The sequence below is a fragment of the Paramacrobiotus metropolitanus genome, unplaced genomic scaffold (genome assembly GCF_019649055.1).
Source record: "Paramacrobiotus metropolitanus isolate TYO unplaced genomic scaffold, Prichtersi_v1.0 Parri_scaffold0000012, whole genome shotgun sequence".
NCBI classification, from domain to species: Eukaryota; Metazoa; Tardigrada; class Eutardigrada; order Parachela; family Macrobiotidae; genus Paramacrobiotus; species Paramacrobiotus metropolitanus.
In genome coordinates this window covers 1,534,437-1,556,575 of record NW_026570232.1, presented here as the reverse complement: position 1 = coordinate 1,556,575, position 22,139 = coordinate 1,534,437, and the positions used below count along the sequence as shown (strand labels likewise).

Sequence of the window (22,139 nt, the reverse complement as noted above, 5' to 3'; positions counted from 1 at the left end):
TGGTAACAAAGTTAGTAAACATGTTCTCAGTAGATCTGGACAATGGACGGTGCGAAATGGCTCCCGGCGCAAATTGCGTCACAGTGACCGCTGTAACCGCAGTAAACCCGGGTCAACGGCACATTTCGTCTTTACAGATACTGTAGTTGGCTTTATACTGCCAAAGTGAGCCAACGGTATTTAAAGCGATATTCAATAATAAGCAAAGAATTGGACAAATACTGTATATACATGTACTCTATCTATACGAAAGTATGTAAAATAAGCGGCACTTGTAAAGAAGTAACGATGAATAAAAAACTGCGCTAACAAACGGTACTTGCTGCTTCCAATTATTAACCGTGTCTCTCTTATAGGCGTCCCGTCTCTCCCTGGACGATGAGAGCAAAATTTTGCAGAGTATCGGGCGCAGTGAAGAACTGCAAACTGAGTACACTAGTATTTTTAGTAAGTAGTGCGACCACGAACTAAATAAATAATTTATTTAAATAAAATAACTTACTAATGCAAAGCATTTGACTAAACACTAGTAAAAAGGCGTGAAATTTCAATTTCAATATAAAACAAAATCCATAAAAACTGCAGCTTATAGAAGGCAAGCCATAATTAAAAATACACAAAACTGTCAAACAATATCATCGAGATCATCGTATCAGCATTTCCCCGGTATGAAACCCCGTTGATGCAAAGTCCCCATAAACAGAAAATCCACGATTGACGACTAGGATGTCTAGGAACTACCCCGTACACCAAAGTACACGCAAATTCCAATAATAATCAACAATACGGCCACAATGCCGACCACCAGCACTCGATTCTGTACCACCCGCCGAATCATCACCGTCAAAATTCGAGAACTTCGGCCCAGATCTTCTTCCATGTCGTTCATTCGGGAGCGGGCTTTATTCAGCGTCTCCCTTTGTGTGTTGAGGTTGTTGAGGACGCTGGCGCCGATCTGTTCGGTCTCCAAGGCCACGCGGTAGCCCTGATCCAGAGTACGGGTGGCACGGTCCAGATGGTCGCTGCTGTCCTGCACTCGCTCCAGGAGGAGGGCGCGCTGGTCGCTAACGTCCACTACGGCGTCCTGAAAATGCGCGTCGGCCAACTTCGGATTCTTCAGTTCTTTCTACAAATAGGGAAAATCATTCACAACAGCGAAAGCAAAAAACCAACTTCCCGGTAAATTACACTTAGATCATTGAGGGAGGTAACACCGTAACTCAGGTAAGTTAGTATTAAGTACGCATTTTGCAATCTTTTATTCCACTTTTCGCAGTTGTTATGTCGCGAACAAACCACCTACGTATTTCCTTGTTACTTTATACAGTACTTTACTCAGTATACTGTATCAAAATGGTTATCACAAGAAATTTTTTTACGTTAATAAATTTAATTTGATTCGCATTTTTCAAACGGCATTCGAATGATTGTATGTGCAATGCAATATATTCGAGAAAAAATAATTTTTCAAAAGTCCAACAGCAAGTACTCTGTAAGTTAAAAAAAAACAGTCAAAAGAAAATAGAACTTGAAAATAAATTCAAAATATCATCCAGTATTCGTGTTACACATGCGTGGAACGGTTAAAAAAATTCTCGACAACAGCAGGCCCAGGATACAGAAACACAAAGATCAACAAATTATTACTTGAAAATTACAGTACTGCTGGTGCGAATATCACTTCAATTTCTCTTCAAAAACAGATAAAAGTACAGACTACAGAGTATTTACACAAAAAAGACAATAAATAAGAGGTAATACTTAATAATATACAGTACTAGTATTTTATTAAGCGTTTCATTACTGTCTGTTGACGGACATAAAAGAAGTTACTTTTACGCACAGAAGTAAATTTCAAAACATGGCATGTCGCATGGCCGGACTAAAAAATTTTCAGGGAAAAACTGCCAAAACAGAATGCCAAAATAGCAGCAACCTGCAAATTACATCCAGCACGAATCGCTTACCAAGTCCTGCTGTAAAGTATTGACTTGCTGCTTGTAACTCTGAAGTCGATTCAGATGTTTCGCCCTCTCCTCTCCCGTCAAAGCACGGATCTCCAGTTCCATCTGCTCGAACTACACGGCGAAAATACCATGAAGACAAAAAAGACAACAAAAAGGTTTTATAACATCAATACATAAACAGCACACCGAAGAAAAGAACTGACTACCGTTCAGAGTGGCGATGTGAAAATTCGCGCGAGAACTTACCAATTCGCGACATTCTTCAAACGATCGTTCCACTTCCCTTATCGTTAACCGTCTTTCCCCTGCAAAAACCAAAAAGTAGTAACCTAGAATTTCGCATTTTATGGAATAATATTATAATAATATCGCAACTTTGTTAGTAGTAACGAAGCTCCAGTATTTACCTCCAGACTGGTAACGCGTGTCGCTGAGTTTATGCATAATTTCTGCTGTGATCGCAGCATACTGTTGCTCGAAATCCTTCAAAAGCGGGATGCCAGCCATTGGAAATGTCGCGAATTCATGAAAACTCCCCAATATCAAAATTTAATAAATCCCAGTCGAACAAAGCAGATCAAGATTAAGATCAAACGCTTTTCGTTTCTGCATAAATCACTACGAGTAGTATTATTTTACTACAGTACGCACACGATGACACGAACCTTAAATCAACTTGTACACAACTATAAACACAAGCGAGATTGTCAGACACAATAAAACTCACCGCACTACAAAAACAAAACATACAGCAATCAGTTAACTACGCATAATAGTATAATAACAATAAAAGGATAATCATAAAACTTATAAAAGCAAAAGCCAAAAAGTTCGAAACTACAAAAATATTTTCCGAGTTTCAAGACAGCGTGTCGCTGCCTGCTGGTCGTAGCTCACCAAAAAATTATATGTAAAAGGCTCCTGCTTGTAGCGGACGTCATCACGCGTCCTAAGGCTGAGCGCACGTATCCGCGTATGCGTGCATGCAATGCACACGTATGAAGACTTAGCGTAGAGGCTGAAGCCCTTAGCCGGCTAACTCAACGCGGCTGGAAGTCTCAGCCGGCTAGAGCGGCTGACCAAATTTTCCAGCCGGCTTAGCCGGCCGCCAGCCGGCTAAGCCGCTTATATTTTCGCTTTAAAAAAAATTCGCAAAATTTTTGAAATAACGTTGCAAAGTGCAGTTAAATCACAAAAAATTAGAAGTTGTTCCGTCTATGTTGTGAAAAAACGGTTTTCGAAAACTTTTGAAGCAAAAAAACAGCGGTTATTCGGGAATTCCGAGTCTGAATGAGTTGAGATTCCCTAATTTTTTATAGTTAATGGCGTCATTGCTACTGAAATGGCATCATGACGGCCGAGTTTAACAATATCACGAGCGAAAGCGACAGAAATTAGGCGCAAGCCGAAGAGAATGTGATGCAAAGTAGAGATGGCAACGGCTGGCTTAATGGCTTATCGGCTGGCTGCGGCTGGCTAAAACAGCGAGCCGGCTCGCACGTGTCGGCTCACCTCCCTGAGCCGGCTCTAACGGCTCGGCTTTGAACGCGAGCCGGCTCGGAGCCGGCTTAGCCGATAGTTTTTTAGCGCGGAGAAACGCAAGTATTTTTTCAAAAAAAGCGATGTGTTTTGCTCTTTTTAAGCATAAAAACTGGTTTGGAGTCCCTGTTAATGGAGAATGCGATCTCTAAAACAAAAATTGAGTGCTTTCTAATAAGAATACAGAATTTTTAAGCTCAAAATCGGCTTTCGACGGGCTAAAAAAGCAAAAGTTTAACTTTTTAACCAATTTTTCCATACTATGCGCAAGCCGTTAGCCGATATCGGCTCACGGCTGGCTCGCGGCTGGCTAAGGCTCGGAGCCGGCTCAGTCGGCTCGGCCAGCATCGGCTACGGCTGCAATTTTGTGTCGAGCCGGCTCAGCCGAAGCCGGCTTAGCCGCGGCTCAAACGGCTTCGGCTGAGCCGTTGCCATCTCTAATGCAAAGTGACTCGGTGGCGCCATCTTTACCGCCAAAAATTGCACAACGATGCCGCCGTTCAAGCCGCTTCAGCCGAGTCGGCCGCCGGCTAAGCCGCGGCTGGCTGAAGTCTCAGCCGGCTTAAGCAGCCGGCCTGACGTCGGCTACGGCTTGCAAAAACCGTCAGCCGGCTGGCCAATAGCCGGCTAAGCCGCGGCTTAGCCGGCCTCGACTAAGCCGTTGCCATCTCTAACTTAGCGACTTTTTAAAACTGAAGTAATTCCAGTTCATTCTGCTTTCACAACATAACTGGAATCTAGAATATTCTGGCACCAGAAGTGAACTCGCACAGCTATATGCAATAAAAGCAATTACAACTGCTATTAGCTCATGATATAATTACCAAAAGTGAACATGTTTTCTTTGTCCTGAAACATTACTAGAACAAACAGGATATCACTGAACATTAATTAATTCAATTCTTCATAATCAGACAAATACATTCGGGTACCACAGTTTTGCGAGCTCATCGTGGGTTTTTGCAAGCTGCCTCAAGATAATAAAAACTCAGGATAATATCACGTTCTTGGAATAATTTTAAGAAAACTTTCAAAAGGCAAGATCCATTGGTCGCTTATTCTACAAATTCCAAAAAATTCTAGACATGGCTGTTCTTTAACGGCAAGGCAATCTACAAGCCAAAGTGTATAAGTACATTTAAGTCACAGCGTACAGCATAGTTTATCCCATAGTAAACTACATAGTTGATCCCACAGTTTATCCCGCAGTAAACCACACAGTTAACCGCACAGTTCTTCCAACAGTAAACCCCACAGTGTATTCCGGAGTTCTTCGGGTATCGTTTTCGCGTGCAATTCGAACTGCAGTAAACAATACAATATATTCCTCGTAACATCTCAAATTTTCTTTATTTTATTTTGCAATATTTTGTAGCCTCAGAGGGATACTCGCTTATGCAATTTTACAAACAAAACAACTACTAAAGTTTAAATGCAGTTGCCGACTCGCGTTTGCACTTTTGATCTGTGATATGCAATGTTAAATAAATACATAAGTGACCTCACAACAGCTGAATTATTGCATTTAGTATTCAAAATAATTTTTTATAAACACAAACTTCAATGAAATTTATATCTGCAAACAGTTCTGAATTATTATTGGGATCAAAACAGTAACAAAACATCATAAATCAAGTACTTTTATGACTAGGCGCATAGCTGTAGATTCGATTTTTTTGACGGAACTACCGGAACAAACATGCCGGAGTTTCGCTAAAACAAAGAAATTTACTGTAATGACACAGGTTTAAGGAACACGAAAATACCCTAGGTCTGCATGCAGGCACCCGGGGGCTGCAGCTACTTTCAAAATGGTTCACTGCATGATGCTCAAAATTCAAATTTATTCAAATTAATTCAGAAATACTGTACATCAACTGTGGCGCTTAATTTACTATTCCTAGACAGAACTGAAAAATTCTTTCTGTTGAGTTTATTGGATATCCAGCAACATAATGCCACAATTTATTCTTCACAGAATTCCAAGTCACCAGACTCATCTAAATTTAGCTCGCAGCTCATGTCGAGAAAACTGTTATCGTTAGGCGACGTTTCTTCTGGTGGGGGAATATTTTCGTCGTTCACAATGCTCTCCGCCTTCTCGATAATTTTCGCGGCAGCGAAGGAATTTATAATTGTTTCTGGCTTAACTTTCTCTCAGGCAGCGGAAACAAAGTCAAGGATATCCTGCCGCGAAGGATTTCTCAGGTACCCTGATTTCGTTGTCTCGTGGTGCTGTTTACGCCAGCGGTGGTACTCGTCCTGATAGTACTGCTTGAACGGCTTGTTCACACCGACGTCTAGAGGCTGATAATACCCGGTCATGGCAACAGGGATGAAGACCTGGCGGATGTTTCTCTCTTCAAGCAGGTCGGCTGAAGACTGCATTTTATGAACGGAAAACTGATCTCTCACCAATATCTTAGGATATCCAGAAATTTCAAACGTTTCTCTGATCCATTTATGATCTAGCTGCTCATTCCACCAAGAAGACTTTGAGCTCATCACTCGCACATTTACGAGTGTGACCAACTGCTTCATTATCCTTTCTGACAGAACTCCGGTTTTTGGGTTGCCTTTGAAAACGATAACTGCGGGCAGTTTCTCTCCATTTCCAGAGATCGTCAGACTGATTGTGAAGCCCTCTTTCTCTGCAGATGCCGTGACTTAAACTTGTTTCGCTCCAGTTTCGTTGATCGTTCTTATTTTAGAAGGAACGTATTTGACGTTTGTTTGGTCGAAGTTCAGAATATCTTTTGGCGGACTTTCCTGGATATCCACAATTTCAACGAGTTCATTAAAAAATCTTTCTTGATCTTCCTGCAAATCGACGGTAAAATTTCACAATTTTTTTTCTTTCAAAAAGTGTAGAATAATAAAAACCATAGACGACGTACAATATCTTTTTCTGAAAATTCTTCTTTTCGTGACGTGTGCGTAACGGCGCGTGAGGACAGGTTTTCTCGAGACATAAACTTGGCAATCCAGCTCCTTGACGCCTTAAAATCGCCCAAGGCAAGTTCTTTCGCGATATCCAGCGCTTGAATTTGTAGGTCGTTTCGAGTAACAGGATAGCCTTTCTGGCGTTCATCATCGACCCACTGACGTAAGCGTGACTCCAACTCGGGATATTGTGCATGCTTTTCAGGACCACGTTTACGGCGTTTTACATCAGAAGCCCTAGTTTTTAGTTTGATTTTTAAGCTTGAACAATTTAAAAATTTTTGTTAAATTTAATGCACCGAATTAGAACTTACTCTTTGGATATCCATCTGCTCAAACAAGCGTTAGGAATGTTTTTCTTCCTAAAAAACTCTCCAAGGGATAACTTGCTGGTCCGATAACTTTTAACGTGATATTTAATTTCCCAGTCGACATACATTCTGCGATGCGCTTTCTCCATCACCAACGCCAAGCGGATGCAACGCTTCACCAGAAAATTTTGCAAAGAAAGTTTTATTAAAACTATTCAGTGAAACCACCAGTATTTTGCAATAACGATTTTTTAATAAACATCAGTCAGCTGTTCGTGAACCAGTTTGAATGTAGCTGCCTGCCCGGGGTGCGCGTAATCAGACCGGGTTGTTTTTGTGTTACTTAAACCTGTGTCATTACAGTATTTTACATGCCTGCCAGTGTTCCTAATAATAGCGTTTACGAATTGCTTACAGTTGTTGTGCAAATACCTGGCAGAAGTGATTGTGAATAAATCATCATTGTTTTAAAACTGCTTTAATATAAATCTTTTTTGAAGAAAGGAGTGTTTTAAAAAATTCTGCAAAAAATATTGCTACAAAAATATTGCAAAATAAAATGAAAAATTTAAGATGTTACGTGGAACTTCTTGTATTGTTTACTACGGATTGACTTGCACGAGAAAACGTGCAAAGAACCTAGGAATACACTGTGGGGTTTACTGCGGGATAAACTTTGGGCACCACTATATAGTTCACTATGAGATGAACTATGCGGTACGCTTTGTTTAAAATGTCTACATTTTGGCCTGTAGGTTGACTTGCAGTTAAAGAACAGCCATGTATAGAACTTATTGGATTTTTTAGAACTAAACGCGACCCATGGGTCTTGCGTCTTGAAATTTTTTTTTCAAATTATTCCAAGAACATCATATTATCTTGAGATTTTGTGGCCTTGAGGCAGTTTGCAAAAACCCACGATGAGCTTAACAGAGATTGTGGTACCCGAATGTATTTGTCTGAATAAAAAGAATTGAATTGCTTTTCAGTGGCATTCTGTTTGTTTTAATAATATTGCAAGACTAGGAAAAACGTTTACTTTTGTTAATTATATCAAGAGCTAATAGCAGTTGTAATTGCTTTTTCATTTTCTTGTGGCACATAACTATGCGAGTTCACTTGGACTGGAATTGCTTCAGTTTTAAAAAGTCGCTAAGTCTTCATACGTGTGCATAACATGCACGCATACGCGGATACGTGCGCCCAGCCTTAGGACGCGTGATAACGTCCGCTACAAGCAGGAGCCTTTTACATAAAATTTTTTGGTGTCGCTGCTCGGTTGAAAAGGAGACAGACGAAGGGTGTGTCATCCATGCACTGGAACTGGCTGAAATGGAGTTTCCTTGATAAAGTGCCGCAGTCTTCAGTATTAAGCCGCTGCCGAGTCGGCTGTTGCAATGGAGTAGTGTGAATTCCATTGGTGCAGCCGGCTTACTGCAGATGCCTGGAACTTGTGGTGACTAATCCATGATTCACCAGCTTGCGTTGACGTAATTTGTAAAAATGCTAACCAGTGGTAAGCAGCAACAGAACCTCAGATGCTCCACTAGTAGGATTTTACATACTGTACTTATTCCACGGCTAGGTCGGGATATGGCGGCTGCCAGCGAGATCCTCATTATTTTTCTGATAAGATACCGGTGCAATATCATCAAAATATGATTGCTTAATCTTAAAGTGTATTTTATCGTCGATATTTTCGTTCAGCGTCATTCAACACACGGTCATGTTCAATTTTTTTGACTGCGCAGTCTGAATCTGAATTTTGGAATTATTTTTCTTATCTTTTAATTTATCCCTGCTCTTGTGTGAATCGAAATGGCTGCTGCAGTGAGATCCCACGAAATTTCCCCCGAAATTTTGAGCGAAGCTAAGAAAAGAGTGAAGGAACTGGCGGATGATGGCGCTAAAATCCAGATAAACGTCAGCGATCCGCCGATGCGATATTATGTCTCCGCGAAAACGCTCTTCGAGGCAGCGAAATTTGAAGCGGAAAAGAAGGAATACGAGAAAGCATACACGCTTATTGTTCGTTACCTCGAGTAAGTAGCTAACAGTAAATGAAAGGATATTTCTTCTGTTATGAATTTTTCTGTTGCACAACAAAATTCCATAGATTATTTGTCAATCGCCTTCCACGACATCCGCGGTACAAAGATATCAAAGAATCCGTTATCACAGACAATAAAAAGGTAAGCTGTACTGTGTAATAATGCATTTACATTTTTCACTTTACAAGATTAATTACAGTTAAATTACGGCAACTTTGCGCATATATTTATATAAATACAAAGCTACCCTATACGTACTACGTACTATATTGTATCTGTATTGTACATACTGTACTGTATTAATCGTAACAAACACCACGACAGTCACACAAATTCTTAGTTATTGCAGTTAAGTGTGGAGGTTCTGTAGGCTGTAGGTACAGTTGTACAAAAGTTAAAATGCAAGGTTTTTGTTAACAATAAAGCATTTTACAGGTTCCTGTTAGTTAAAACTAAATCTAAACATATCGGAAATGGCTGATCGTAAGTTACTCATTAAATTCTAGCAAAAAGATTTTTGTTCGTAAGCGCAAATCAATTTTCTGACAATACATATGCAATAACCATTGCATATAAATATTATCGCAGACTCAACAGTTGCTGCTTCCTGAAATTCCGATGTGAAATAAATGATTATACGCTTTCCTATCAACGAAAAATTTGAAATGTTAGGGAAAGTATTTAGTAAGTAGTTGATTAATTTTAGTGCAAATGAAAGTTAACTACGTAGTATAGCAGTATACTCTTTAATTTGTAATGTTTATTGGTTAATGACTACCATGTTCACAGAAAAATTTCACAATAACCTCAGAAACCATCACGTTATTAAAGCATCAATCGACAAAGGCGGCCTAATCACAGAGAAAATTTGGTGTAAATTTGCCCCTATCGGCGCTGTCCCCGGCCTAGATCGATGCTGCATTTAATTTGTATAACTTTGTCACAAAGTCTTTATGCAACATAGAACGACACATTATACAAATGGCTAGTTACACACGAACATCGGAACAGATTAAAATCGTACAGATTTAATTACTGTAACATAAATATAGATATTAATTTATCGTGAAGAAAGTGCTACTGTAGTCTGTACTATTTAAGATTTTAAGTAAAATTAGGGCGGTCCTTTTGCGACACAGCCGGCTGGGTATGCGGTTTCGTTTAATTAACCGAGATTGATCACATTCACATTTTTTGGGTGTTGAAATTTTTAATTGACAGTTTTCTGATTACGGCACTGGTTTGATTTACTCGTACTTATTTGTTAATATCCCAAAGGCGAAAGGTGCTGAGTTTTATCAGCTTATGAGCCCTGTTCCTTGTTACTTTGCAGTTTGCACTGTATCTTGCTTCGGTGTTTCCCGTGCAATAAGATCGTTACAGAGTTTGTTGTTTATCCTTTGCTGTTTCGTTTTGGCTGCGAGTTGATACCAGTGGAGGTTTTACAGTTCGAAATTTGCAATGTTGCGCTCTTAGTCTGCACCATCTGGAAAATTGCATTGTTGTTATTGTTGAACGTTTGATTGCATTTGGCTGTTGGTGTGCTTAATCAGACATGGAGTCCGGCGATGCGGCTGGGTGAGGACTTGAAAGCCAAGTGCATAAGGAAGGCCGCTGAGGAGATCGAAGAGGAGATGGGCCGCAAAGCTTTCTTAATCCAAAAGTACCACCCCCTGCCCGACGCTGCCCACGCGGGGGCACGGAACGTCGACGGTATTATTCAGAAGATTTCCGATTTCAACCGGACTCTCCCGTCGGCGCCGCTGGATGATGGACCCGCTGCCGATGTATCGTGGCCGCAAAGGGATTACACGCCGCCGAATGATGAGGAAGACGATGGTGGCGTCACTATCGACTGGTTCAGGTCTGTCAACTGACTTGAAAATGATGAACTGGTTAGTAGATCATTTTGCAGTTGCGATCTTTCATTTGCAGCCCTTCGAAAAATAAAATGTCCGAGGAGGAGATCTTGTCGCATTATCCGGAAATTAATCGTATGTTGAAACCACGCCCAAAGCGAATTGCCGCGGCTGGCTCGCAGCCGGTTCCCCCGCCGCGGCCCTCCAAGTTATCCGTTGATCGGCAGTTTCCCCTTCCGAGTCCGGCAGGCATACTGCGGCCCGTGCAAATCGCTGGTGATCTCGTGGAGAAATTTATTGCGGCTGCGAGGGACAACACGGAAAAGAAGAATATCGAAACATGTGGGAATTTATGGGGCCAACGAGTATGTTTATTGCCGACGAATCGCTTTCTTGACTGATAATTATTGTTATTTGCAGTAAAGAACCTAAAGTACCGTTTATGCTTGTTTTCTTTTGATGCGCATTTTTCCTGTACTACATTCAATGCATTACATTCGGCTTGAGCAGTGGTTATTTCCGATAATCGGCACATGCAATTATCATTTTTGTTTAAGAAAAGGCAGTTCTACCTACGTAGTGCGCATTTATGTTGCTCTTTCAGGATGACGAGAAAGGAGATTATGTTGTTACTCACCTCCTCATTCCGAAGCAGAAAGGAACGGACTCTTATTGCGAGGAGTAAGCCGCTAGAGCATCGAATTACGTACATATATGTGCTGTCGTTAGTGTGTTTATTGATGATTTTTCTCGGATGTTTTAGCATGGACGATATGTCTGAAGCGGCTCAGTTCGCCATATCCAGGAATCTCATTCAGTTGGGTTGGATTCACGTAGGTTTCGTTTGTTTGCTTGAATATTAATCCAATGATATAAAAAAATCTGCGGAAACGTTTAAAAATGATCAACAGTAACGGAAATCTTACAGTTTGCTTTACAATTATTTAAGAGATAGGTTAAAGCGTAAAGCAGGTTTTACTAGCTTTTGATTAGTTAAATGTCTTTATTAGCGTGCTTGCCGGTTTCATCTTTTTTGTATGCGATTGCTTTGAGTTTTCTGCAAGTGTTGGTCCGCGCTCCGGAAATTCAATACAAATAACAGTAAGCAATCTAAGATTTTCGCTTGTTTATGCCGTCTTTTTTCAGACCCACCCAACGCAGACGGCATTTCTTTCCAGCGTCGATCTACACATGCAGTGGGGCTATCAGGCCATGTTACCGGAAGCGGTGGCCATTGTCGTTGCTCCTGCGTATGACGATGTCGGTTTCTTCCGTTTGACAGATGGAGGCATGCAGTACATCGCTAATTGTGGGCATGGCACCAACTTTCACAGCCACAATACCACTGAACAGCTGTTCCATGTAAGTAGAGTTGTGTGTGCGGCTTTGCGGTAACTACAGAGTAGTGTTGTGGTAATGTTTGTTTTACGAAACGCAACTTTTTGAAATCATAAAATTCTTAATTTATACTTGGTACTTGAATTATAAATATGGCAACATTAGTAGTGCAACATAGTGAAACCCAGTAACTAGTTACATCTTAACACATTTAGCGAACTGTAAATTAGCACAATTTGCCGAAAACTTCTCCTGCATCGACTGTATCCATCTGTTGCACGCATAACTGAATAACGGATTCTTTTTGCAGCGTGTTGATAACATCATGATTAATTCATCGGTTGCGGTGGATATGAAAGACTTTCGCTTTTCTTCCTCTGTATGAAATGACCACGTGGACGTGGAGTGAGATGCATATGTTATGAGTAAACGCATATGTTTGATAAATTATTTACGGTGCGTGCATTTTGGATGGATTGTTTTCATTTTGAATTATGACGATGTTCAATAAAGGGTGATATATAGTTTACACTGTGCATGTCTTTTGTTGGTTTATGTTCTATTGCGTACTGGGACGTCTTCCGTTTCTGGGTGTTGTTTTGTGCGAAAGATTATTTGACAGCTTTTGTATGTTTTATTGTACAGCTTCCAGTATTAGCATTGCCTGTTCAAATGAATTATTTATCTGCAATTGTGAGAAGAAGAAAATAAGGATTTTGTGTGAAATTATGCTTTGATTTGCGAATGTATGCTACACTAGTATTAGTAGGTATTCACTAACTGCAACGTTTGATATTAAGCGAAAGTTATTTTCTTATAAGTATTTGGCACATATTTTGCAAAGTGGGAAGTAAAAAAACTAAATATTGTGGTAAATCTAAACATGCGAAACCATTAGGACAGATCTTGCACAACATTGCAAAATTACCATTTCTTTTTACCTATCGATATGTGCATTTCCTTTTCCCACGCTTCGGTGCATTATTTAAGTACAGCCATTTATGCGGTACGCATTAATTTCTACATGAATTTTGTAATAATTATTTAAAACGTTTAAGTATTCATGCTGTTACCTACTGCTGTAAACGTTTTCACTACGTTCACCGTATCCATATATGGTTGAGGTTTTGTTCACGCTATCCTCTTTACGCTGCAGCGGCTTGCGATTACTGTATACAATTAGCAACCGTACCATCAGGCGTGCCGAGGGTATATGGGCGTAGCGTGCCTAGCCATTGTCATTTGGAATGAGACAGCAGCGCGATACTGTATTTTCTTATTAAAGTATCTGCACGGTCAGAATAAGCACGATTATCTTGAGTTGTGTAGGAAATTCACTATACTGACTATAAGCAATAAAAATTATATGTTTTGTGTTGGAATTGTGATTTAATCACAGCAAGGAATTAACAATAGTAGCATCATGTCGATGGTATGGATGCCTTGGTTAACATCTGCCAGCGAACTACGTGATACGTTGTACGAGGTTCCCGACAGTATTCTGATCGACTTATGGAATCGTTTACGCCCTGAATTAAGTCTTTGGGTTGGCAACAACAAGCAAAACATTAACGAAAAGGGATACCGACTTGCTTCTACTGGATACATCCAGCAGCTGCGCGCAAAAAAGGTAGATAATGCTATGCAGTTTTTTTGCTTGTGTACTGTACTATAAAATTATCACAGTATTTGCAACTTAAATCCCGCACAGCCACTGTCTAGTGAATGTACCATATAACGAGTTAACTAAACAATTACTACTTCAATATTACTTCCCGCAAAGTAAACTGCTGCAGTAGTCAGTATTAATTTGGAACATAAATGCAAGATATCCGTACGTGAAGTTTTAAATGCAGTTTCAAGGTATATTTTATAGCTTCGTATGCGCTATTTCAGGTCAATGGAGTACTAGAAGTGACAGCCAAAGGACACTCCGAAATGAAGCCGCTTTCGTATTTTCTCGGTCTCAAAGTTGAAGTGGAAGCCAGAGAAGCTACGAAAATCACTGCATCTGAATGTTCCTGTCGCGCTGGGGGTGGGAACGGGACCAACGCATTATGCAAGCATATATTCGCACTAGTATACGCGCTGCGCATTGTCGTTGACGGGGGGCCCATTCCCATGTGGCGATCTGCATTGCCCGTTACCAGTATGGAGCAACAGTGGGGCGTTCCGTCTCTTCGCTCTCGCTGTAGTGAGCTTTTACCTGGACGTGCCGACTTGTATGCAGCATTCATGAGGCCCGAACTGAGGCACAAGTGGAAGCCCCGCTTAGAAAGCCGAATCCATCCAGCTCACCGGCAGATTAGCTCCGAAGAAATGCGCGAAATAAGGAATGCCTTGTCAAACACTAAAATATTCCCGAAGCATCTTTTGCGTCTTTTGGAGGAAGAATCCGTTAACCTTCGGCTTCCCAGGTCCACCAGCCCCGACCTTACGAACCCCTTTGTTGATCATTCAGTTTGGGATGTCACAGTTCCAGCGCTGCCATTGAGAGAAAACGTTTTAAGCAGGAAGTTTTCAGAATCGTTTTTACCACACCTTAGTACAGAAACGGGCAAGTTCTACTTCGAAACTGTGCATATTGATTACAACAAGTGCGTTGTGGTTGAAAATTCAACACGTCTGCAGTCGAAATGTACGGAGTGGAATTACCATCGGTCTTTGCGAGTAACTTCATCCAATACAAAAGTCATTTGCACTGCCATGCAACGAAACACAGAAGATAAAGAAGACCGCCTAAAAAAGCTGGCGTTGGCGCAAATATCTCCGAAATCTGTATCCCATATCCCAGCCATTCGACGTGGCAATGAACTGGAAGATGAGGCGGTGGAGATGTTCTGCAAACTTGCGTCGAGCAACATGACAACTGTTTGTAATTTTAGAGTTGGTTTTTGTATACATCCGGCGGAACCATGGATCGGTGCTTCGCCGGATCGGCTTATTCGAGAGACGGATGAGAGTACGGGGGAGGTGACGTGGGCATTGCTGGAAGTGAAAACATTCGATCCGAAGAAGGAGCCTTTTCAGTTACGGTATATTGTGGATGACGGTAACGGATGTTTCATGTTGAAACGATCTCATGCACATTATTATCAAGTTCAAATTGCGATGGCTTGTACGGGACTTCGAAATTGTTATTTTTTTGCATACGCAAACGCCGGGAAGGACTACTTCCTGGAAAAAGTACCTTTTTCCGAAGACGCTGTGGAGTTTATTTTTGCAAACTGCACTGAATTTTATTTTAACAAGTATTTACCGGCCTTTGTCAGTTCGAAAAATATGTAACGCGGTTTTATATTTTCGACTTAGTGTACTCTGATACAGCATTTGACACCAGCGGGTATTATTTGCATAAAGTTATATAAAGCTATGCCGAAGTACTACCCTAACTTGTAAGAACTACGAACAAAACAAGTACGAGTATCACCCGTGTCCGAATGTATGCTGTAATAAGGTATAATTATATGTATTTTATTGCAGCTACAAAGTACTAAAAAAACAAAACAAGTACGAGTATCACCCGTGTCCGAATGTATGCTATAATAAGGTATAATTAATAAGGTATAATTATAATCTAGGAACGCAGCAGTTCATCCCACCAATTTTCTTCGCCTAATGGAACATAAAAACCTATACAGTTCGCAATTTGCAAGATTAGATTTTGTGCAAGAAGTTAAGCAGTTAATTTTCAAAGCTTTTATTATGGTTAAGCGCATGACAGTATTAGCAATACTAGTACATAAGCCGCTGCTGCTACCTTGGGTGATGCATCCTGGTCGTCGATGGTTTCCCAGTCCGACATGGCTTAGAAGTTGGCCGTTGTCAAACGGTGCGAAGCGTTTTCGCTTACATAAGCCACTTAAAAATATTATTTTACGCTTTAAACGATGAAATTGTCCACTTTCAGCAAATCATTCGCAGATTTCTAAATATGTGAAAGTATGATCGTATTCCGTATTGTGAAATACCACCATTAACAATGTAATATAAACTATTTTTCCACGATGTTACTGGCGAATAAATAACGAGCAGTAATCATGGTTCTGTACAAAAGTACACCGATAACCATGAAAGTACAGCGAATCCAGCATCAGCCGCAGCCTAGAATGCGCATACAGGGCAAAAGCTAATACCTGGGACGTTATTGACTTTTGCCAAAAGCGGTTGGCAGCATTAAAACGATGCGTCGTAAAATATTGAGATTAGTTTGGTTTTGTAGTAAATTTTATGCTGAATAAGCGTTCTTTGACCGTATTCACAAAAAACACACCGTTAAGGAATTACGCTTCGAAATGTGAACTGCGGCGATGGTTTCCCCATAGGCGCATATGCTTTGCTTTGGTAGCTGTCTCATTCCAAATGACACAATAGAGCCGCAGTCACACCTCATTAGCGATGGTACCGTTGTCAATTGCACGTACGTTAACTGTAACTGCATAATTCTATCCGATTCTATGCATACTTACTTGCGCGAGAAATATGGGCCAAACTCTATGAGCAGGTGAGCAAATCGCGTCCACAACGATCCTGCGTATCGATCTGTTTAATCTTGACGATTAGTCACTTGTACCTTTGTGAAATTCCCGTATCTCCATCTTCCTGGGTGTACAAATCTCGTACAACGTTTTTAAGTTAGTAAACTACGCGCCGCAATGTATGTAATTTTGTAGACGTTTTTTATATAGGTAAAGTGTAAACAAATAAAATTAAATGCTTGATTTGTGAATAGCGAATCTTTCAGTCTTTTAACAGCTAACTATTCTGCAGTGAATTCTTATTCTATAACTGTATTCAGCATTGTTGGGATATTTCGACACCTTTCTTGTTATTTGGTAACTGCATGAAACCAACAATAGTTTTTTGGACCCCATGGGAAGACGGGAATTCCTTTGGCTCATGACCTTTTGAGAAATACAGTTTCATGGTGCTGACTTAATTGAGCGAAGCGACGATGAAGTCTTTACTGCACGATGAAGTGGAAAGTCGTGCGCTGCCTCCAAAAGTCAAAAATCGCACACGCAATGAAGGAATGTTATACCAGAAGCGCGGAAGTGAAGGAACGATGAGGCATATTTTGTCGGATCCGGCCATTGTTCCTCCCAGGCCCAAACCCACTAAAAAACGTAAGTTGTCTTACAATTGTTACCTTGATCGCACTCCAGCATTAGTGTCCCACGCTTTGTAAGCGACGTTTTACAGGTAACAGCAACTTGTAAGTTATAGGTAATAAATTATTTTGTATCCAGAGTAACAGTCAAACCCTTCATAATTTTGCGCATGCGGTTTGCGAAAAAAGCATTAGCTACGTTGCAGAATTACTACCGTAATAAAATACGGTACGAGTACCGTACCGTACCTTAAAAATTAGTACTGTAATAATAACAAAACGAAAGCAAGACATCGTATTGTACCTTGAATACTGTACGTATAATACTGTTTACAGTTTACTTTACTTTACGATTACAGTAGTAGTTGTTGACAGTTTACTTACTTTACGATTAGTTACGTATAACGTACTTAATTACAACTGCGCAGACGAATGTAATTTTCAACGGTACTCTAGCTACTTCTGCTGTACTTTACCTTACTCAACGTAATGTGTAATTTCTGCGCATGAACTACGCGGATTATCTCAAAAGTTTGAATTTATTTGCTTATTTTGTCTGTGAATAGGGGAACTAGTTGTCTGTGAATAGGGGAAGAGAAAAACTTCACTCAAGAAAACATCCGCCGAATCCGTCAGATTGCCGTGCAGCGTGAATTGGTCCAGCAGAATTACAATAAAAGCCTCGCGGCAACGTGGTCAATATCCAGACCAGCAGCCAATTCCATTCCTGCTTCTGGTCAGGTACGCCTTACTTATCAAATTAAAAATAACAGAAAAGTACAGCCACCTGAATGATGCATAGGTTTACTACAAGTAGAAGTATTGCATGTACCGGCCGGTAGGTCATACGGCTCATACCCATCTGCGTAACGGCCAATAATAACGTATTTGCATCCTTATATCGTAGTGTAATGGCTGGTAGAAACCAAGACCCTTTAATATCAACATACAAGCCTGCTAACAACTGATCGGTGTTTCATAACGGAGGACTAACTGACTGTACAAATAAGCGGTCGTAGTTTTTTTGAAACATGTGCGGTGTGATAAAATTAATTACATTAATTTCTGAACGTTTATTTAATAATTTAGTGGTGCTGCATTTATTTTTGAATTTCCGTGCTAATAATCCATAATCCGATTTCCGTGCCGTTCGCAGCCAACTATTTCATCTCCAGTACAACATTGTTATATCTTCAAATGTACAATACATATTACACTGTAGAGACCAACCGGTGCCAATCGCCCATTGTCCGGCTTGCCCCGCCCACAGAACACTGCACCGCCCCGACCGGCGCGTCCCTTGGCCCCATTAAACTCTACTGTGATACGTTCCCGATCTCAAACCAGTCTCCCGACATCCGATCCGAGTCTGCGCCAGCGGAATGCATCCTACAATCGCCTGAACAGAACCGGCGGGGTCACTGTCTCCCCCCTGCGACCAACATCCAGTGTCCAGGCGCTCAACCGGACATCCAAAAACTTCGTGCAGGTGAACACACAGAATCTCCTGCCCCGGTCACGCTCGGCCGCCGACCTCCGCGGCCGACCGACGGGACCGCGTTCGGTGCCGGTTAAACCGGAAATGCCCCGAAATAAGCCGGGAGCATTACCACAATAGTAAGTCAAACAGAATTTACCGAAACATGTTTTGCGCTGGCATTATGCAGGCTTTTTACAGTGCACTGCATTTATATGGTTTATAATTTTTATAATTATATAGTTCATATGGTTACAGTGTAACGGTTATACTGTACACTGTCAGTGTATACTGTTTATGCAGTAACGGCGTTCGATTTTTTTAAGGCATAACTGTTCTTTTGCCAGCGTTGCCGTTGATAGTGCCTTCAACTACTACAATACCTATTAAGCTAGTACATAAATTGTAGTAGTGTGGCTTCAAACTGGCTTATATCCTCCAGTAACGTACCGTTTTGCGAGCCAGCGCAAGAACAATTATATCTATATCGATCGAGGCTTTCGTGAATAAGATGTAGACTTCTGCTTTTATGTAGGATATTTTTTTGAGTTTTGCAGTGGCACTCTTGAATCTTGATTGCTATTTTACATGACATGATTAATAGTAGTTAATTTGTATTTGGCTTAATTTGTATTACGATCCGCGATTTTTGAATTCCTAAGGCGTCAGTGACCCATGCACTATGTACTGTCATCGGCAGATAGTCCAGAGCACTGTTAAACGCACAAATTTATCAAAATACATAACATAACCTTTGCTTTGGGACTCAGAAATTGGATATGGTGACTGTTTGCTCTTTTTAGCTTATTGGACAGACGCCAAGAATGGAAAAAAAGCGAAGAAGAAGCTAAGATAGCCGCCCAACAACCGAAACTTCCGCCCGGCTGTTATATCATGCCAGAAGACGAGAGGCTGGCCCTCATACAGCAACTCCAACAAAGTATGTCGACTAATTACATATTATTATTATTAGTATTAAAAGGGTGTTAAAAATAATTTGACATTTTTTACATGTATTCAGTTATAGGGTAGAGAAATTATTCAGTAATATATCGTTCCACTTTGGATGGAAATTATCTCGAGCTGGTGCGCACATACTGTGTACTAAATTTCATTTAAGACGACTGACCTTTTTATATATGCACAAATGGCAGTATTGTACGTGTGCGCATATACAGTTTATGTGATTTTGTATGACGAGAAAACAAACGTCTTTCCAAGTTCGAACTGGGCCAATTTTTTGTGACGGATGTAACGAAATATGACAGCAGCATCGTGCAAAAATATCTACATTTTAACGGCTTCGAAAACCACAAAGAAGGGATTATCCAATAGGTCCTGGTAGTGATTCCTTCTCTCCACGGAATCCGTCTCGAGTACGAGCGGATGAAATTTAGTGAGAGAAAATCCGGCTTTTTCAAAGCAATCCATAACAGTCTGGTGGCGATAAAAGTGATTGACCAGCTCCACGCGTGCGTCCTTGTCATGGGGATGAAAGATGACCTTATAGCAGTCCCCATCCTGTAAATCCAGCGACTCACTCTCGAACACCGCATCGGTTAAATGCGCTGTGCGGTCATTAATCCGCAACCGGTTTTCGTGTCCAAATACTTGTAGCGTTCTGCCACCTTTTTTAATCAGCCGGTAAATATTTTCCGCAAATTTCATTAGTCGTTCCGTGCTGGGAATATACGGGATCATCCAGCCACCGAACATTACGTCGAAATAATCATCCGAGAAATTTAGACGATTTAATTGTTCGCAGTTCTCCACGAGATACGTTATGTTGCAATGCTCGGTTTCTTCGATTTCGCGGGCAATACGAATCATGTGCAGCGATAAATCCACACCGACAACATTTCCAGCTCCTTGGCGGTGCATTTTGCGCGAGTACATGCCGGTTCCGCATCCCAAATCCATACAGTTCAGTCCGGTGAGGTCACCGAGTGCGGTCATGACGCTGGGCATTTCCAGTATTTGCTGCCATTCATCATTGCGCAGGTTAGCGTATTTGTCCGCTTGGTGTGCGTACTGGTCAACATGCGCTCCGTTCTCACGGGGATGGTTGTCGGTGGAGATTCCCGTCTTCGTCAGTGGCGCACCATTCTCTGGTGCTGCAGAATTAATACTAATTCCCATATTTCAATATTTTACTCGTATTTTTTTTAAAAAATAAAAAAAATTAGTTAGAAGTTAGCGTTCCTACTGCTGTGCATAATAATAAGTAATGTAATTATCCAACTCCTACAGGTTAAATCGTGTTGGTTGTTTGCGTATCTTTACAATGGTCGACCGACAAAATTGACCCGAAGCTATCTAATCAAGAAATACCCAAACAACAATCAACGGACACTAATCAACAAATTCTGTTCTAGACTAACTTCTAGTAATAAACAGACACATCGGTTAAAAAATCTCGTCAACATTTCACAGTAGAGGCGGAAAATTCCTATGCAGTATGACCATGTACTGACAAGTTTACCGCTTACGAATTTTGCGAGTGCAACGCAAAAATGTTTTGAACTGTAGATAAGCCTGCGGTACGACTTGGCCGCATTGACGTCACTTATGAAAATTAATTATTATGATATAATATTATCGCAGCTCATACCAGTATACGTAGTTATCTAGTTTTCACCGTTGGCAGCTGATGAAATGCCACGGATATGTCTTATTAATCAGTTTAAATACTGTACTAGTACTTGTGCAATCTAACGTAAGAATTATTTTAACTTTTAAGTTAGGTTATTTCAAGTTAGGTTATTTTAACTTTTAAGTTAGGTTAAATTGTGGCTATAGATATCACTATTTGCAGGCAGAGAGAAGAAAGAGCGAGAAATCTTCCTCCTTCCGGTACGCAGCGACACACTGCGTGCTCAGCGGAAACGGCAGGAACTGGAAGCGGCGGTAGCGGAAATTGAAGAAGGCCTGGAGATCTTATCGAAACCCACCGTGGTGGTCCAGGATCCCAACGCCCCCACGCGGTCCCCCTCCGTGACCTTTGCCCCGCCACCGCGACCGGTCAGTGCCAAGGTCGCCAACGGCCGACCGGTCCCGAAAGGCAAACCGGTGTGGAATCGCGGTGCCGTTGACCATAATAAAGGTCTGGTCAATCCGAAACTGCTGACAAAGAAAGCCAGTTCCGGCAGTTTGGAGAATGTGAAGAAGCCGCCTTCTCCGCTGCGGGTTCCCATTATCAACAGCCATACGAAAATCTTCAAGAAAACTATGTAAAAATGAATTATTGTCATTTTGTAATTAGTTTTATTGTGTCTTTCCATACGCATAACACAGTGTCATGTTTCGCCCAAACATTTGTTAAGTTGTGGTGTTAATGCCAATGAAATAACGTTGATGCGTGCTTCTACTCTCTGACTTGTTCCAACGGTATTTCTCATGCACGTAGCAGCGGAAAAAAAGTCAGTTTGCTCTAAAGACAGAAAGTCAGCTCAGAAATTTAGTGAAGATCCATAAAAATTTTAGTTATTAACATTTTCCAGGGTTAAGTTTTGTGCGAAATTTCTCACAATAAAAAAAGCGGACA

At 40.9% G+C, this 22,139-nt stretch overlaps 5 protein-coding genes across 8 annotated transcripts; 3 read left to right on the top strand and 2 right to left on the bottom strand.

Moving 5' to 3' along the window:
* Positions 1-470: 470 nt before the first annotated feature.
* On the bottom strand, positions 471-3,235 carry LOC129583979 (vesicle transport through interaction with t-SNAREs homolog 1A-like). The gene is made up of 4 exons (XM_055476051.1): positions 2,375-3,235; positions 2,214-2,272; positions 1,968-2,078; positions 471-1,126 (listed from the first exon to the last, which is right to left on the bottom strand). The coding sequence occupies exons 1-4, from the start codon at positions 2,472-2,474 to the stop codon at positions 731-733; spliced, it is 666 nt and encodes a 221-aa protein (XP_055332026.1). The 5' UTR covers positions 2,475-3,235; the 3' UTR covers positions 471-730.
* Positions 3,236-5,957: 2,722 nt separating this feature from the next.
* On the bottom strand, positions 5,958-6,979 carry LOC129584031 (jerky protein homolog-like). The gene is made up of 3 exons (XM_055476119.1): positions 6,764-6,979; positions 6,404-6,686; positions 5,958-6,326 (listed from the first exon to the last, which is right to left on the bottom strand). The coding sequence occupies exons 1-3, from the start codon at positions 6,907-6,909 to the stop codon at positions 6,174-6,176; spliced, it is 582 nt and encodes a 193-aa protein (XP_055332094.1). The 5' UTR covers positions 6,910-6,979; the 3' UTR covers positions 5,958-6,173.
* A 1,312-nt stretch (positions 6,980-8,291) lies between these two features.
* Positions 8,292-12,740, top strand: LOC129583934 (STAM-binding protein-like). The gene is made up of 8 exons (XM_055475986.1): positions 8,292-8,802; positions 8,877-8,952; positions 10,365-10,675; positions 10,747-11,035; positions 11,275-11,351; positions 11,434-11,503; positions 11,817-12,032; positions 12,319-12,740. The coding sequence occupies exons 1-8, from the start codon at positions 8,579-8,581 to the stop codon at positions 12,391-12,393; spliced, it is 1,338 nt and encodes a 445-aa protein (XP_055331961.1). The 5' UTR covers positions 8,292-8,578; the 3' UTR covers positions 12,394-12,740.
* Positions 12,741-13,279: 539 nt separating this feature from the next.
* Positions 13,280-15,385, top strand: LOC129584022 (uncharacterized). 2 transcript variants are annotated; one of them, XM_055476104.1, is made up of 2 exons: positions 13,280-13,638; positions 13,905-15,385. In XM_055476104.1, the coding sequence occupies exons 1-2, from the start codon at positions 13,432-13,434 to the stop codon at positions 15,294-15,296; spliced, it is 1,599 nt and encodes a 532-aa protein (XP_055332079.1). In that variant the 5' UTR covers positions 13,280-13,431; the 3' UTR covers positions 15,297-15,385. The 2 variants fall into 2 exon arrangements, with proteins under 2 accessions (XP_055332079.1, XP_055332080.1); XM_055476105.1 differs by lacking the exon at positions 13,280-13,638 and adding an exon at positions 13,653-13,790.
* Positions 15,386-16,417: 1,032 nt separating this feature from the next.
* On the top strand, positions 16,418-21,998 carry LOC129583940 (enkurin domain-containing protein 1-like). Of its 3 annotated transcripts, none has more exons than XM_055475995.1 (6): positions 16,418-16,512; positions 16,868-17,134; positions 17,708-17,859; positions 18,341-18,735; positions 19,399-19,535; positions 21,411-21,998. In XM_055475995.1, exons 2-6 carry the CDS (start codon positions 16,963-16,965, stop codon positions 21,827-21,829), a joined length of 1,275 nt encoding a protein of 424 aa, XP_055331970.1. In that variant the 5' UTR covers positions 16,418-16,512; positions 16,868-16,962; the 3' UTR covers positions 21,830-21,998. The 3 variants fall into 3 exon arrangements, with proteins under 3 accessions (XP_055331970.1, XP_055331969.1, XP_055331971.1); XM_055475994.1 differs by having other exon boundaries at positions 16,493-16,512; positions 16,779-17,134; XM_055475996.1 differs by lacking the exon at positions 16,418-16,512 and adding an exon at positions 16,614-16,642.
* The last annotated feature ends 141 nt before the right edge of the window (positions 21,999-22,139 follow it).

What these genes read in the sequence shown, in the direction of transcription:
- LOC129583979 (XM_055476051.1), bottom strand. Translation starts at nt 2,474, where the DNA reads ATGGCTGGCATCCCGCTTTTGAAGGATTTCGAGCAACAGTATGCTGCG. An exon ending in TTGAAGAATGTCGCGAATTG is followed by an intron (nt 2,079 to 2,213) that starts GTAAGTTCTCGC and finishes TTCGCCGTGTAG; the next exon opens with TTCGAGCAGATGGAACTGGA. An exon ending in ATACTTTACAGCAGGACTTG is followed by an intron (nt 1,127 to 1,967) that starts GTAAGCGATTCG and finishes CCCTATTTGTAG; the next exon opens with AAAGAACTGAAGAATCCGAA.
- LOC129584031 (XM_055476119.1), bottom strand. Translation starts at nt 6,909, where the DNA reads ATGGAGAAAGCGCATCGCAGAATGTATGTCGACTGGGAAATTAAATAT. An exon ending in AGCAGATGGATATCCAAAGA is followed by an intron (nt 6,687 to 6,763) that starts GTAAGTTCTAAT and finishes ACTAAAAACTAG; the next exon opens with GGCTTCTGATGTAAAACGCC. An exon ending in AATTTTCAGAAAAAGATATT is followed by an intron (nt 6,327 to 6,403) that starts GTACGTCGTCTA and finishes GTCGATTTGCAG; the next exon opens with GAAGATCAAGAAAGATTTTT.
- LOC129583934 (XM_055475986.1), top strand. Translation starts at nt 8,579, where the DNA reads ATGGCTGCTGCAGTGAGATCCCACGAAATTTCCCCCGAAATTTTGAGC. An exon ending in CTTATTGTTCGTTACCTCGA is followed by an intron (nt 8,803 to 8,876) that starts GTAAGTAGCTAA and finishes AAAATTCCATAG; the next exon opens with ATTATTTGTCAATCGCCTTC. An exon ending in GGAATTTATGGGGCCAACGA is followed by an intron (nt 11,036 to 11,274) that starts GTATGTTTATTG and finishes TTGCTCTTTCAG; the next exon opens with GATGACGAGAAAGGAGATTA.
- LOC129584022 (XM_055476104.1), top strand. Translation starts at nt 13,432, where the DNA reads ATGTCGATGGTATGGATGCCTTGGTTAACATCTGCCAGCGAACTACGT. An exon ending in AGCAGCTGCGCGCAAAAAAG is followed by an intron (nt 13,639 to 13,904) that starts GTAGATAATGCT and finishes GCGCTATTTCAG; the next exon opens with GTCAATGGAGTACTAGAAGT.
- LOC129583940 (XM_055475995.1), top strand. Translation starts at nt 16,963, where the DNA reads ATGAAGTCTTTACTGCACGATGAAGTGGAAAGTCGTGCGCTGCCTCCA. An exon ending in GCCCAAACCCACTAAAAAAC is followed by an intron (nt 17,135 to 17,707) that starts GTAAGTTGTCTT and finishes GTCTGTGAATAG; the next exon opens with GGGAAGAGAAAAACTTCACT. An exon ending in CCGGGAGCATTACCACAATA is followed by an intron (nt 18,736 to 19,398) that starts GTAAGTCAAACA and finishes TGCTCTTTTTAG; the next exon opens with CTTATTGGACAGACGCCAAG.